The sequence below is a fragment of the Peromyscus maniculatus genome, chromosome 10 (assembly GCF_049852395.1).
Source record: "Peromyscus maniculatus bairdii isolate BWxNUB_F1_BW_parent chromosome 10, HU_Pman_BW_mat_3.1, whole genome shotgun sequence".
NCBI lineage: Eukaryota > Metazoa > Chordata > Mammalia > Rodentia > Cricetidae > Peromyscus > Peromyscus maniculatus.
Genome location: NC_134861.1, coordinates 4310091 through 4324867, shown reverse-complemented (window position 1 = coordinate 4324867; position 14777 = coordinate 4310091). Strand labels below are relative to the sequence as shown.

Genomic DNA, 14777 nt, shown 5'->3' with positions numbered 1-14777 from the left:
ACAGTTCCTCATGTTGTAGTGACCCCCAACCATTGACCCCCAACCATAAAGTTATTTTTGTTGCTACTTCATAACTGTAATTTTGCTACTGTTATGAATTGTAATGTAAATATCTGTTTTCTAATGGTCTTAGGCGATCCCTGTGAACGGGTTGTTCAACCCCTAAAGTTGAGAACCACTGCCTACAGGTTAATCTTATAGAGGCATTTTCTTAATTGAGGTTCTCTCCTCTCAGATGATTATAGTTTGTGTCAAGTTGACATAAAACTAGCTAGCACAACTGACTCGTTGTCAGTTTGATACACAAAAAAATCACTGTTTGTTTGTTTTTTCAAAACAGGACTTCTCTGTGTAGTCCTGGCTGTCCCGGAACTCACTCTGTAGACCAGGCTGGCCTTCCAACTGAGAGATTCAACTGCCTCTGCTTCCTGAGTTCTGGGGTTAAAGGCATGCACGACCACTTCCCAGCACAAACACATCACTGTTAAGTCACAACCTTTCCTTTCTTGTTCATCCCCATAAACACATTAATAAAGATATCACAATATAAGACATTTTACAAACTTAAGAAGTCCCACACCCTTTAAAAATTCAAACATTTAAAATATACAGGCTCTTAAAAATCCAAAACCTTTTAAAATATAATGTCTCTTAACTGTGGGCTTGCATAAGACAAAAAATAACTTAAATACTTTCTTACTTCAAGAGGGAAGAACCATGGCACTGTCACAACAAATCAAAGCAAAACCAAATTCAAACTGTGTAAATAACTCAGTGTCTTAGGTCTAGGATCCATTCATGATTTTTCTGGGCTCCTACAAAGGGCTTGGGTAACTCTCTGGCTCTGCTCTGCTGCTTGTCTTGGAGGCTCTGGCTGGCTCTACTCCACCGCTGCTGGTGATCTTAGTGGTCATCCCATGGTACTAGCATCTCCGAAACAGCTGGGGTTTCTTGCTGCAACTGGACTGCACCAGTTGCCTCTCCTGGGCTCACTTCAGGGATCCCAGCCCTGCCACATAGTGCCAAGCCTCAGGTGCTCTCCATGACCCCTTCATTCCTTCAAAACCAGTACTACCTGGGTGACTCTTACACTACCAAGTTAGCCTGCCAGCATGAGGTGCAATCCTGGCCTCTTCTGGAACTTGGATTCTGTGTGCTGACCCTGAGGAAACATTCCCAGAAGACTTCACCTTGATGATGCTGGTCTCTTAATCATAGCTGATTCTTCAGCCCCAGCTGACCAACATCCATTGTCCCAGCAAAATAAAGGTTTTACTTTAGTGGTTCTGGTCTCTTGTTACTTACAGCAATTCTTCAGCTCCAGCTGACCAGGCACCAGATTCTTTATACAAATGGTCTGGTAGAGTCTGCGTCAGAAGTTTCCCTTTAAAACTTCACAAGCCAGGCCTCCATTGTCTGCACTGCTTTCAACATTCTTAACTTCCAAACTCCTACAGAACAGCTCATTGAACACTTAACACTCAATATTTTTTCTAGCCTAAAGTTCCAAAGTTCCCATAATTCTCCCAAAAACAACACGGTCAGGTCTGTCACAGCAATACCACACTATCCTGGTTCCAACTTCTGTTCTAGTTGGGGTTACTATTGCTGTGATGAAACACCATGACTGTGGTGGTTTGAATAGGTATGGCCCCCATAGATTCATTTGTTGAGTGCTTAGCCCATAGGGAAAGGCACTATTAGGAGGTATGGCCTTGTTGGAGTAGGTGTGGCCTTGTTGGAGGAAGTGTGGCACTGTGGAGGTGAGCTTTGAGGTTTCATATATGCTCAAGTTACACCCAGTGTGGCACACAGTCTCCTGCTGCTGCCTGCAGATCAAGATGTAGAACTCTCAGCTCCTTCTCTAGCACCATGTCTGCCTGCATGTCACCATGTCTCACCATGATAATAATGGACCAAACCTCCGAAACTGTAAGCCAGCCCCAATTAAGTGTTTTTCCTTTATAAAAGTTGCCATGGTTATGGTGTCTCTTCACAGCAGTAGAAACCCTAACTAAGACAATGACCAAAGCAACAAGGGGAGGAAAGGAGTTATTTCAGCTTATACTTCCAGGTAATAATCCATCACTGAGGGAAGTCAAAAAATGGAGGCAGGAGCTGATGCAGAGGCTGTGGAAGGGTGCTGCTTACTGGTTTGCTCCTCATGGCTGGCTCAGCCTGCCTTCTTAAAGAGCCCAGGACCATATCAGCCCAGGGGTGGGCCCATCCATAATGGGCTGGGCTCTGTCCATCAATTACTAAATAAAAAATGCCCTATAGGCTTGCCTACAGTTTGATCTTATGGAGGTATTTTCTTTCTTTCTTTCTTTCTTTCTTTCTTTCTTTCTTTCTTTCTTTCTTTCTTTCTTTCTTTCTTTCTTTCTTTCTTTCTCTCTCTCTCTCTCTCTCTCTCTCTCTCTCTCTCTCTCTCTCCCCCTTCCTTCCTTCCTTCCTTCCTTCCTTTCTTTCTTTCTTTTTGTTTTTTGGGGTTTTTTTTGGGAGACATTTTCTTAATGAGAAGTTCCCTCCTCTCACATGACTATACTTTGTGTCAAGTTGACATAAAACTAGCCAGCACAGCCCTCTTCTCCAGTCTTCTAGAGGCTCTTGCCCCATGTTCTTCAAGTGTGTCCTCATGAGATTCTTGCAGGGATGTCTCCTTCAATGCTACTTAGTCACAATTGCACCTTCCACCTTTTAACTTCGGTTTTATTTTATACTGTTGACCAATATTACTAATTTTTTCTAATAATTTATTATTGTATGGCTTATTAATCTATTCTCCCTTACTTAGGATTTGGGGTGGGGGCGCTAGAGAGATGGCTCAGTGGTTAAGAGCATTTGTTTCTTTTGCAGACAACCTAGATTTGGTTCCTAGTGCCCACATGGTGGCTTATAACCTCCCATAATTCCAGTTCCAGAGGATCTGACCTCCATGGATGCCAGGCATTCACATGGTGCACACATATAAATTCAGGCAAAACACTGACACAAATAAAATAAATCTAAAAATTAAAAAAATATAGAGGAGGGACTTTGTTTTTGTTGTTGAGGATGGAATACAGGCCTCCATGCATGTATGTACTCTTATCTCTGAATTCTACTTCCACACCAGACTATACTTTTTTTTCTTAAAGAGATTTTAAAAAAAATATTGCGTGTATGTGTCTCTACTTGCCCAGCGCCGTGGCTCCCCCCCATTCCCCCACCCACCCACACCCCCGTGTGTGTGTGTGTGTGTGTGTGTGTGTGTGTGTGTGTGTGTGTGTGTGTGTGTGTGTAGAGTATAGTGTCTGTAGAGGCCAGAAGAGGATATTGGATCTCTTACATTTGGAGTTACAGGCAGTTGTGAGCTACCAAATGTGGGTGCTGGAAATAAAACTCAGGTCCTCTACAAGAGAAGTATTCATCTTTACATACTGAACCCTTTCTCCCAATACTGTTTCTTTGTTTTTAGATTTATTTATTTATTATGTATACAGCATGTATGACTGCAGGCCAGAAGAGGGCATCAGGTTTCATGGCAGATGGTTGTGAGCCACCATGTGGTTGCTGGGAATTGAACTCAGGACCTCTGGAAGAGTAGTCAGTGCTCTTAACCTCTGAGCCATCTCTCTAGCCCCTGTTTCTTTGTTTTTTAATTGACCATTGCATTCTCAGTGCTTTTAAGGTGTTTGACATGTGGTAGGTGCTTAGTAAATATTTGTTTAAAAATAAATATAAATATCTTCTGAACCAATGTTTATAAGTAGCACTGTACAGTGAGTGTGTTATGTTGGATCTAGTTTATAAATTTTGGAAATGGAAATTAAGAAATTTTATACTTAATTAAGCTGATACCTAGTTGAGACAAATTATTATAAGCTTTATTCATTTTATGTATCTACTCATATAGTATCTACTCAAATAGATATATTAAAGACAATAGTATTTACAATACATGAAAAACTTTTCTATTATGACTACCATATTGATTAACGATATTTTAATAAAGAAACAAACAGAATTTTTTTGGGTCTAGGTATGATAATATAGCTGTGTAACCTCAGCGTGAAGGAAGTTAATGCAGAAGGATCCAGAATTCAAGACTTATCTGGACTATATAGTGAGACCTTGTCTCAAAAACAAAAACAACACAATTTGAAATCTAAATCTTTATTTTCAACTTTAGCAGGATTTAGCAAGAAGAATGGCCGTAGTAAAAAGTGGAGGGAGATGCTGAAGTTGCCCCCGGTCAGCATGTGCACTGAGCTAAGATACTCCATCGGTGAGTAAGTAGTGCCTTCCTATGTCTGCAGGGTGTCTGATGTTGCATTAGTACTTAGATGTTATTAGTTCTTTAGTCTATATTTGCTTCAAAACTTTCCTGATAAGTTTTTCATAAAACTTCTTTAGTCTTTTGTGTGTAGGAGAGATTTTAGGTTTTCTAGAGTGAAGTTAGGTAAGATGATTGCTGACTTTTTTTATTAATAAAAATTAGTATATATTGAGGCTACAGAGTTGGTGTAGTGGTTAAGAGCACTTGCCACTCTTGCCGAGTACCCAGGTTTGGTTCTCAACATCCACATGGCTGCTCACAATTATCTGCAGCTCCAGATCCAAACATCCTCTTCTGGCCTCCGCAGGCTCTGTGCACATGTGCATAGACATATATTTAGGCAAAGCACCCATACACCTAAATTTAAAAAAAAATTAAAAAAATTTTAAGTTGTGGCTGTGTATGGCTTTGTACATATGAGTGCAGTGCCTGTGGTGGCCAAAACAAGGTGTTAGATCTCCTGAAGCTGAAGTTGCAGGCTGTTGTGAACCACACAATGTGAGTGCTAGAAATTGATTGATTGGATCCAAGTAGCCACCGTGACCACAGCCAAGTCCATTTCTGTGCTTTTTGTTTTGTTTTGTTTATCTGCTTCATGGGTCTTGAAGTTGAAGGCCAGAGATCTAAGGCTGCTCATTTTCAAACCATTCCTGGCTTCTGATACTGCTATCCAAATAACTCAGGAGGAGAAGGTGACAATCTCTGCATTCTTACTCTCCTGGATAGGGCCCAGAATGTGTTATGTTACCAAGAGGAAACATGGTAAAGGAAGCATATGTTAAAGTGCTAGGGGGAACACATGGTGTCCTCCTCCTCCTCCTCTTCCTCCTCAGTGAAATGTGAAAGGGTGAAAGTGCTCTGACCTCAGAATACAGTCTGCAGAAGGTAGAGACAGTGCCCTCCACACACTTCAGGAACATTTAGAGTCAAGAGAAGCCTTTCTCATTGTTGACCCATTGAGGAGGGAAACTGAGTGAGACCTCCTGTTTTCTGCACAGCAGAGGGACTCTGACCTTAGGTCTTCTCTGAAGTAGCTGAGAAACAACCACAACAGGAATAGACTCAGTCAGAATTCAGACTGAGCTACAATTGTCAAAAGAGTGGTTCTAAAGATGATTTTATCCTCTTTGTTAATACCAACTACAGACAGCATCAGGAAAATAAGGAGACTGAAGAGGAAGTGGTAGCCTGTATCTTAGAAATGAACTTCTTGTTTAGGGACTACCTGCCAGTTCATTTGGGCTTGGACATTTGGGCAACTTTGAGTTCTTCTGTAGGTGGGAACAGAGTCCCCCTTTGAACTGACTTTCTAATATTGGAGAATTAAATCACTGGTCAATGATGTCTTGTAAAAATAAATAAATAAGTGTGCACAATTCAATGCTTTATTTATTTAGATATGTTTTTTGAGACATGCATTTATGTAGGCCAGGCTGACCTTGAACTTGCTACATAGACAAGGATGACCTTGAACTTCTGATTTTGCTTTTACTTCCCAAGTGCTAAGATTATGGGCATGTACTGCCATACATGGTATATATGATGTTAGATTCAGAATAGAACTTAGTAGGTAGTAACTACTATGCTTGTTTTCTCCCCTTTACTCAGAAAAGGATTTTAGCAGCCTTTGTGACAAGCAGCCAATAGGAAGACTTCTTTTCAGACAATTCTGTGATACAAAACCAGATCTAAAGAGATGCATTGAATTCTTGGATGCAGTGGTGAGTGATTCATCTCAGGGTTGCACTGCCCGATTTTGTGCTTTTGAATATTAAAAACTAGACTTGGCAGAGTTGGTAATTGTCTTGATGTCATATTTTCCTTCTTCTCTCCTTCCCCTTCTTTTTGAGATAGGGTCTTACTTTGTAACCCACGCTGGTCTGTACCTCACTTTGTAGGTCAGGGCTCTCACAATGTATCTTGGCCTGGCCTTGAACTATAGCAGACCTACCTCCAACTCATGATTGCTGAGATTATGGGCATGTATAACCTTCCTGGCTTCTAATGAATATTTTTATATATGAAAAAGCATCAAGAGATGAATGCTGCTCTTCATCTTGCTTTTTCCTTTAAAAAATATTTTATGTGTGAGAACCTGGATATTTGTGTGGAAATGTGCCATGTGTATGTCTGATGCCCCTTGTGGCCAGAAGATGGTGTTGGATGCTTTGGAACTGGAGTTATAGGTTCTTGTGAGCCACCATACAGGTTCTGAGAACTGAACCTGAATCCTCAGCAAGAGCAGTAAGTGTACTTAACTGCTAACCATCTCCTTAGCTTTGTTTTCTCTTTTTTTATAAGCTGGAACTCCAGCTTATGGGATAGTACACTGTCCACATTTAGGGTAGATCTTTCCTGCTCAATTTATCCTTTCTAGAAACACCTTCATGGAAATATCTAGGAATATATTCCTATGGTGGGTTTAAATTCAGTCAAATAAACAATGAAGATTAACCCACCCACCCTCACTGACTTTTCTGAGACAAGTTTTTTAGAGTTTTTTGGGGGTGTGGGGTGGGGTTTGAAACAGGATTTCTGTGTGTAGCCCTGGCTGTCCTGGAACTCATTCTGTAGACCAGGCTGGCTTTGAACTCACAGAGATCAGCCTGCTTCCTGAGTGCTGGGACTAAAGGCATGCACCGTCACACCCGGCTCTCCCTGACATTTTTACCCTGACATTGTCCTTACATTCTTGGAGAACTATTTAAATTTAACCCATAGAACTGTTCTCTGGTTCTGAGGGTGCCATGTCAGTTCATAGATCAGATAATTTAAAGCATTTAGAAATACTGTTAGTAAGTAATATCACTAACCTTTCTTTTTCCTAATCTCTTCAATCAGGCAGAGTATGAAGTTACCATTGAAGAGGAGCAAACAGAGTTTGGACTATCAGTCTTAAATAGATTCTTCAAGGAGGTATGGTTTCTTTTTTCTAATAAAGATTTTTGTAAGTAACAAAGTGTATAGCTCTTTTTTTTTTAAACAACTTTTTTTTGGATAAGATATAACAAATACATTAAAGCTTTTAATTTCTTACAAATGTTTCTCCTGGACTGGAGAGATAGCTCAGCGGTTAAGAGCACTCTCTCTTCCGGAGGTCCTCAGTTCAATTCTCAGCAACCACATGGTTACTCACAACGCTCTTTAATAAGATCTGGCACCCTCTTCTGGTATGTAGGCAGAACACTGTATGCAAAATAAATAAATAAATCTTTAAAAACAAAAAACATATTTCTCCTTTGTATTTTTGTTTAGATTAAGAAGAAATAATAAACCTCTTAGAATATTGATTCAAAGAATTTAATTGTTTTATTTGCCTAATTTGAACTAACATTTTTTCCTAAGTTTTTATAAGCCTTAGTTTTTATTCCTTCTTAAAAAACAAATTCATTTACTTATTTTTTGTTTATTTTTATTTTATTTTAGTTAGGTAGATTCATCCACATCCACACAGGCAGGAGGGTGTCTCTATGCAGCACTGGCTGACCTAAAACTTTCTTTGCATTCAGACTGGCCTCAGACGCACAGATATTCACCTACCTTAAGGACTGTTGAAATTGAAGGCATGTGCCGATATGCTTGGCCAAATCCCTTCCATTTTAATGTGTACCTCAGGAACTCTTTGATTTTTCAACATAGGGTTTCTCTCTGTAGTTTTGGTGCCTATCCTGGATTTTGCTCTGTAGACCAGGCTGGCCTCGAACTCACAGAGATCCGCCTGCCTCTGCCTCCCAAGTGCTGGGATTAAAGGTGTGTGCCACCACCGCCCAGCCATCGGGGACTCTACTTATACATTTCTAATTAGTTTGTGTTTTTTATCATTATTGCAATGTTCTCTAGTTTTCTGATGTTTTGTTTTTGTTTTTTAAAAATGTTAGTGTGTGTTTTGCTTGTATGTTTCTCTGTGTACCACATGGGCACAGAAGAGGGCACCAGGTCTTCTGAGACTGAAATTACAGACATTTGTGAGTTGCTATGTGGATGCTGAGAATTGAACTTGGGTCCTCTGGAAGAGCAGCCATTGAGTGCTGTTAACTGCTGAGCTATCTCTCCAGCTCCAGTTTTTATTTCTCTTGATTTACTAGGTTCTTGTACTTTAGTGTATTGTCATATTAATAGAGTTAGAATCCCACGCCAAAGGCATGACATGGGGTAGAGGGTATATCCTAACATGTTAGGTCTAACCACTTGCCACCAAAGAAAGCATGCATTTATTTATTTATTTATTTATTTATTTATTTATTTATTTATTTATTTATTTATTTAATTTTTAATTATACAGTGTTTCTCTGTATAGCTTTAGATGTCCTGGAACTTGCTCTGTAGACTGAACTCACAGAGATCAGCCTGCCTCGGCCTTTGCCTCTGGAGTGCTGGGATCAAAGGTGTGCACCACCACTGCCCGGCCTCAAAACAGAAATTTGAGGAAGATGGAAATTAAGAATTTCAGGCCATCTGTGTAATGACATGAGCTTTAGGTTTAAACAGAGGAAGAACTGAGTCATGTGGTAAGGGGCAAGAGGCATGTATAGTGAAGTCAAGCTGTGGTCTGGCTGGTTGATCTTTGTCTCAGTTCTGGTATTGCAAGATGGCCTCAGAAAAATTCTTTCCACTTTAGGGGATATTCTGTCTTCAGTGATGACTACTACTACTACTTAGGGGTGGAGTATGTTTTTATTGTAGGGTAATATATCAGAGAGGCTTTGCCATTCCTGGAATCCAGGTGACTGCAGGTTTAGGGTGATATTTGGGTCTTTCAGGATCCTTTTCTAGAAACTAGACATTGGAAAAGTTGTTGGTAGAATACTTTCTGCTTTTAGTCTTAAAGAGGCATGAGGCAACCTAGGTATCAATGATTAACATGCCTACATGTAGAGTTAAACAGAATCTGGCCCAAACTAAAAGAGAGATACAAAATGACAAAGATGCCAGGCTTTTATCCTGCTGTTAGCTACCTTTGTTTTGGGAGGGTTTTTAAATTTTTTAAAATATCTTTTAATTGAAGTAAGATTACATCATTTTTCCCTCTTCCTTTCCTTCTTCTAGCCCCTCCCATGAACTCTCTTCATCCTCTATGTTTCAAGTTAATATATATATGTATGTATGTATGTATGTATATATATTCAGCAAGTTTATATGTGTACGCACACACACATATTCTGCTGAGTCTATTTTTGTTGTTTGTATGTGTATGTGTATGGTTTCAGGGCTGACCAGTCTGCTTTGGACAAGCAATAAGGGGGCTCAGCCTTGGGAGTGGCTAATTCTCCTTCCCTCAGCAGTCATTAGTTGCCTGTAGTTCTTTGTCCAGGGATGGGACCCTGAACAATTTTACCCCTTTCAGTTAACATGTCTATTAATATTACTGTTTTTTCTGGTCTTGTTTATGCAACCATTTCTAGGAGGGACTGTTTCACAGCAGACTTCCTGGTATTCTGGCTCTTAGAGTCTTTCTGCCCCCCTTCTGTGATATTCTCTGAGCTGTAGATGCAGGAACAATAATATAGATATATCCTTTGAGACTGGGCTCCCAATGATCTATTGATCTCAGCATCATGTCCATTGTAGTTTTCTGTGGTGATCTTCATTTGCTTTATTAGCTTCTTGGATGAGGGGTGGTAGCTACACTCATCTGTAGGTATAAGAATAAGATTTAGAATATAGTAAGGGATTATGCTTGTCTTAGTCACTGTTCTGTTGTTGTAAAGTGAGCCTTAAGTCCTTTGTAAGTCCAGATCCAGGTGAGCCAATGTTTTTCAGCAAAAGCAGTTTATTAAAACTTGTTATAACTGAAATTATGTATATATGTATATACATACATATACATAATGCTGTGAATAACTTCCTTTACTGTGCCTTCTGTTTAGTGGCTATTTAGAAGTACTAGGGAGATGGCTTAATTGGTAAGAGCTTACTGTACAAGCATGAGGGCCCAAGTCTAGATCATCAGCACTCATATAAAACATTGATGCATACTTGTAATTTTAATGCTGGGCCAGTGGAGATATGAGCAACTTAGGGGCTTGATGACCAGCTGGTCTAGCCAGTCAGTAAGCTCCAAGTTCAATAAGAGACACTGCCTCAACAAATAAGACAAAAATAGGATGATACTCAGTGTTGACCTCCACATGTGCATATAGATGCTTACATCTCTGTACACACATATATGTACACACACACAAAGAGGGGGAGGGGAGGGAGCATGAGCACAGTTCTGGGAAGGGTCCTGTAATATAGCAGTAAAAGGGGAACAGCTATAACTATGGTAGTTAACATTAGTGACTACTCCTCTAAGCCTTATGCATGTAATAAATCACTTCATCCTCATAACAACCTGGTGATGTACTTACTATTTTTATGTGATAGGATTGGAAAGCATACTTACATAACTTATTCAAATTTGCACATCTAGTAGATATTTATGCCAGGAATCAAATGTATAGAGGTATCACATGGGAGAAGAATAGGGACTGATTTGTGAAACTAAAAAGTCAGCCTTATAGAAAATAGGGATAAATGGGTATGGAAAAATTTGAATAAGGGGAATCAAAAATAAAGAGTGGAAAAAATTAATTCTGATTCTCCTTTAGCACAGTAGGGTAATTATTAGTTGAAATACCGTGATATGTTTCAGAGTAACTAGAAGAGTATGAAATTCTCAGGCTACATCAATAATGATTAGATAGGAATGATAGAGATAGAAATTCTTATTACTCTGATTGATGAATACACATTGCTATATAGGCATTGAATTACTATAATGTACCCATTAAAGATGAACAGAGTTTGGGCCAGGCATGGTGGTGCACATCTTTAATCTCAGCACTCAGAGGCAGAAGCAGGTGGATCTCTGTGAGTTTGAGGCCAGCTTGATCTACATAGTGAGCTTTATCCAGGCCAGCCAGGACTACATCCTGAGACCCTGACTCAAAAAATAACAAAAAAGAATAAAAAAACATACAAAGTTTAAAGATAATAATAGAGAAGGCAAAAAGAGAATGTAGGAAGGGGCAAGCCTATTCTCTAGACCAGTGGTCCTCAACCTGTGGGTCATCAAATGACTCTTTCACAGGAGTTGTCTAAAACCATTGGAAATATCCGATATTTTACATTATGATTCATAACAGTAGCAAAATTACACTTACAAAGTATCAATGAAAATAGTTTTATGGTTGGGGGTCACCACAATATGAGGAACTGTGTTAAGGGGTTATAGCATTAGGAAGGTTGAGAACCACTGCTTTAGATGGACATTAATCCTTTCAGGAGGGCTCTGTACTCATGACCTAAAGATTTCTTAAAGATCCTAGATCTCAATATCATTGAAATGCCAGTTAAATCTCAACATGAGTTTTAGAGAGATGAGACACTCAAACTACAGCATATGGTGAAAGATGTTTGTGAACTTTCTTTTTTCCTTTTTCTTTTTTATGTATCTGTATGTGTGTGGTATGTGTACATGTATATATTGCTTGAGTGCAAGTGTACATGTGTTGCCATGTGGGTTCTGGGACCCAAACTTGGGTCCTCTGGAAGAACTAACTATTGAGCCATCTCTACAGCCCCTTATTTTATTTTTTATGTGTATATGAGTGTTTTGCCTGCATGTATATTATATCTGTATGCAGTGCACTGAAGCTAGAAGAAGGTATCAGATCCCCTGGGACTGGAGTTACAGATGATTGTGAGTTGCCATGTAGGTGCTGGGAATTGAACACAGGTGCTCTGGAAGAGCAGCCAGTGCTCCTAAACAATGATCCATCTCTCCAGCCCTCTTTCACCTTTGTTTGCTTGTTTGTTTTATTTTTGAGATAGAGTCTTACTATGTAGCCCAGGCTGATCTGAAACTATGTAGACTAGGTTGTCTTCAGGTTCACAGAGGTCTATTTACTTCTACCTCCCAAGTGATGGAATTAAAGGTATGTGTTATCACATGGGTTTTTTCAAATTATTTATTATTGTGTGTGTTCACAATGTGTGTGTGTGTGTGTGTGTGTGTGTGTTAGAGGCCAGGCAGGGCATATATGCCATGGCATATAATGGAGGTCATAAGACAACTCTCTAGAACTGGTTCTCTCCTTCCACCATTGTGTGGGGTTCAGGGTTCAAACTCAGGTTGTTAGTCATGTGCAATAAGCACCTTTTCCCAGTGAACCATTTCGCTGGCCTCCACCTTATTTTTTTCAAGGCATTATCTCTTAATCAAAATGAGAGCTCATTATCCTGTCACCCAGGGTTCCCAAATACTAAATTAAGCCAATTTTCTTTTCTTTTCTTTTTCTTTTTTTCTTTTTTCTTTTTTTAGACAAGGTTTCTCTATGTAGCCCTGGCTGTCCTGGAGCTCACATAGATCTGCCTGCCTCTGCCTCCTGAGTTCTGGGATTAAGGGTATGCACCACCACTGCCTGTCTAATATATTTTCTTTTTTTTTTCCTTTTTCTTTTGCTGAGACAGGATTTCTCTGTGTAGCTTTGGATCCTGTCCTGGAACTCACTCTGTAGACCAGGCTATCCTCAAACTCACAGAGATCCTCCTGCGTCTGTCTTCTGAGTGCTAGGATTAAAGGTGTACACTACCACTGCCCAAAGTTTTTTTTTTTTCCTAACATAATTTCTTTAATGAATCTGGGAATTTCACATCATGCACCCCAGTTCTACCCACCTCCCAGCCCAGCCAGTTCAGTCTCTGCATATCTTCCTTCTACCCCTGCAATACCCCCCCAATAAAAACAAAAAACAAAAAACAAAAAAAAAAAACAAATGAAAAAAAAAGAAAACAAACAAAAATAACAACAACAAAACCTCTTTACTCCTCCATCTTTCCCGCCTCTCTTAACACCTCCTCATTCATCCTGGTGTCATTGGGAGCCATGGTGTGTCACACAGCATACCCTTTTTGTTCATTGCAGTGAGTCATTGGTCTGGTTTAAGGCCTCTGGTTTGTGGTACACCATCATTACTGGATCCTTACCAAAACTCCTCTTAAATATCCTGCTGTTTCCCCAGTCAGGGAGATCATCCTGTTATTGTTCCACAGGACCAGTCCCTTCATGAGCTCTAGCAGGTCCTCGATGGGGGTAGATGTTAGAGTGGGCCAACCCAAGACCCAACCTTGGTTGACTGGTCAGTCCAGGCCAGTAGGGCTGCCTCCCTCAGGTGAGGGACAGAGCCAGCTCCCCTGTACCCATGCCATCAGGGTCAGTTCTCCCACCCCCATGGTGAGGGGTGGGGCCATTTCTCGTTGCAGTGTCCAGTGAGGGGCAGGGCCAGCTATCTCAGGGCCAGTGAATGATGGGACCAGCTCAGCGTGGCCCTCTGATTTTACCATGCATGGTTCCTATGGCCCCCTGAGATGACATGGGCTACAGATATCAACACAGACTCCAGCTGCAGCAGGACCACAGACCTAGACATGTCCCTCAGTGGCAGCTCTGGCCTGGACATCAAAATGGCATCAGGAAGCAGCTCAGACCACTCAGATCTACAAGGCCCCAGCTTCAGTATGGCCCTTGCCTACCAACATGGACTCAGGTGGCTGACCTGACCCTGGGCATCCACATAACCATCAGTGGCAACATGGGTCACAGACTTCAACACAGACCCTGGCTGTGGTAGGATCCAGACATGGTCCTCAGCAGTAGCCTTGGTGGCAGCAACCTGTAGGTGGAAAGTTTCTCTCTTGCCTACCTGTTTGCAAATACCCAGCAGCTGCTTCTTAAATAATTGACTCTGGGGCTTAATATTACTTATAAATGCTCAGTGGGTAGCTCAGGCTTATTACTAACTCTTACATTTAAATTAACCCATAATTCTAATCTGTGTTTAGCCATGTGGCTTGGTACCTTTTCTCAGTGCGGCATTCTCATATTGCTTCCTCTGCATCTGGCTGGTGATTCCTGACTCTGCTCTTCTTCTTCCCAGCGTTCTTAGTTTGGTCACCTTGCCTACACTTCCAGCCTGGCTACTGGCCATTCAATGTTTTATTAAACCAATTCAAGTGACAAATCTTTACAGTGTATAAGAGAATTGTTCCACAGCAGCAACCTGGGTCTGGATGTCACCATGGCCCCAGATGGTGGCACAGACTACCCAGACCAGCATGCATGGCCCCAGGTTGCAGCCCAGACACCAGAAATCCACATACCTCTCATGGCAACAGGAGCCACAGACATCAACACAGACTCTTGGCTGCAGTAGGGTCACTAACCCAGACATGGCCCCCAGCTGCAGCCCTGGCTTGGAAGTCACCATGGCACTGGATAGCTGTACCTGCTACTTAGATCTGTATGGCCCTGAGTGCAGCATGGTTCCTGGGAATTAGTATGGTTCCAGGTGGCTGATTAGATTGCAGGAAACCACACAGCCCTCAGTTGCAACAGGAGCCACAGACATTGACTCAGACCTTGACTGTAGGGCCATGACCCAGACATGGCCCTTGGCAGTAGTCTGGGCCTAGATGA

General features: G+C 40.9%; 1 protein-coding gene across 24 annotated transcripts in view; it reads left to right on the top strand.

The window, feature by feature from the left end:
* Positions 1–14777, top strand: part of Grk4 (G protein-coupled receptor kinase 4) — a 104024-nt gene that overhangs the window by 2646 nt on the left and 86601 nt on the right. For 16 of the 24 annotated variants that reach the window (XM_076546971.1, XM_076546968.1, XM_076546970.1 and 13 more), the window contains exons 2-4: positions 4172–4267; positions 5927–6039; positions 7160–7234. Coding sequence is in view for 15 of the 24 variants with exons in the window: in XM_042285837.2 (XP_042141771.1) it covers positions 4172–4267; positions 5927–6039; positions 7160–7234 (284 nt within the window). In the remaining 9 variants the exon portion in view is untranslated. Of the gene's footprint in view, positions 1–4171; positions 4268–5926; positions 6040–7159; positions 7235–14777 lie in introns of those variants that run through there. The other 8 variants (XM_076546966.1, XM_076546973.1, XM_076546959.1 and 5 more) reach the window with 3 other exon arrangements.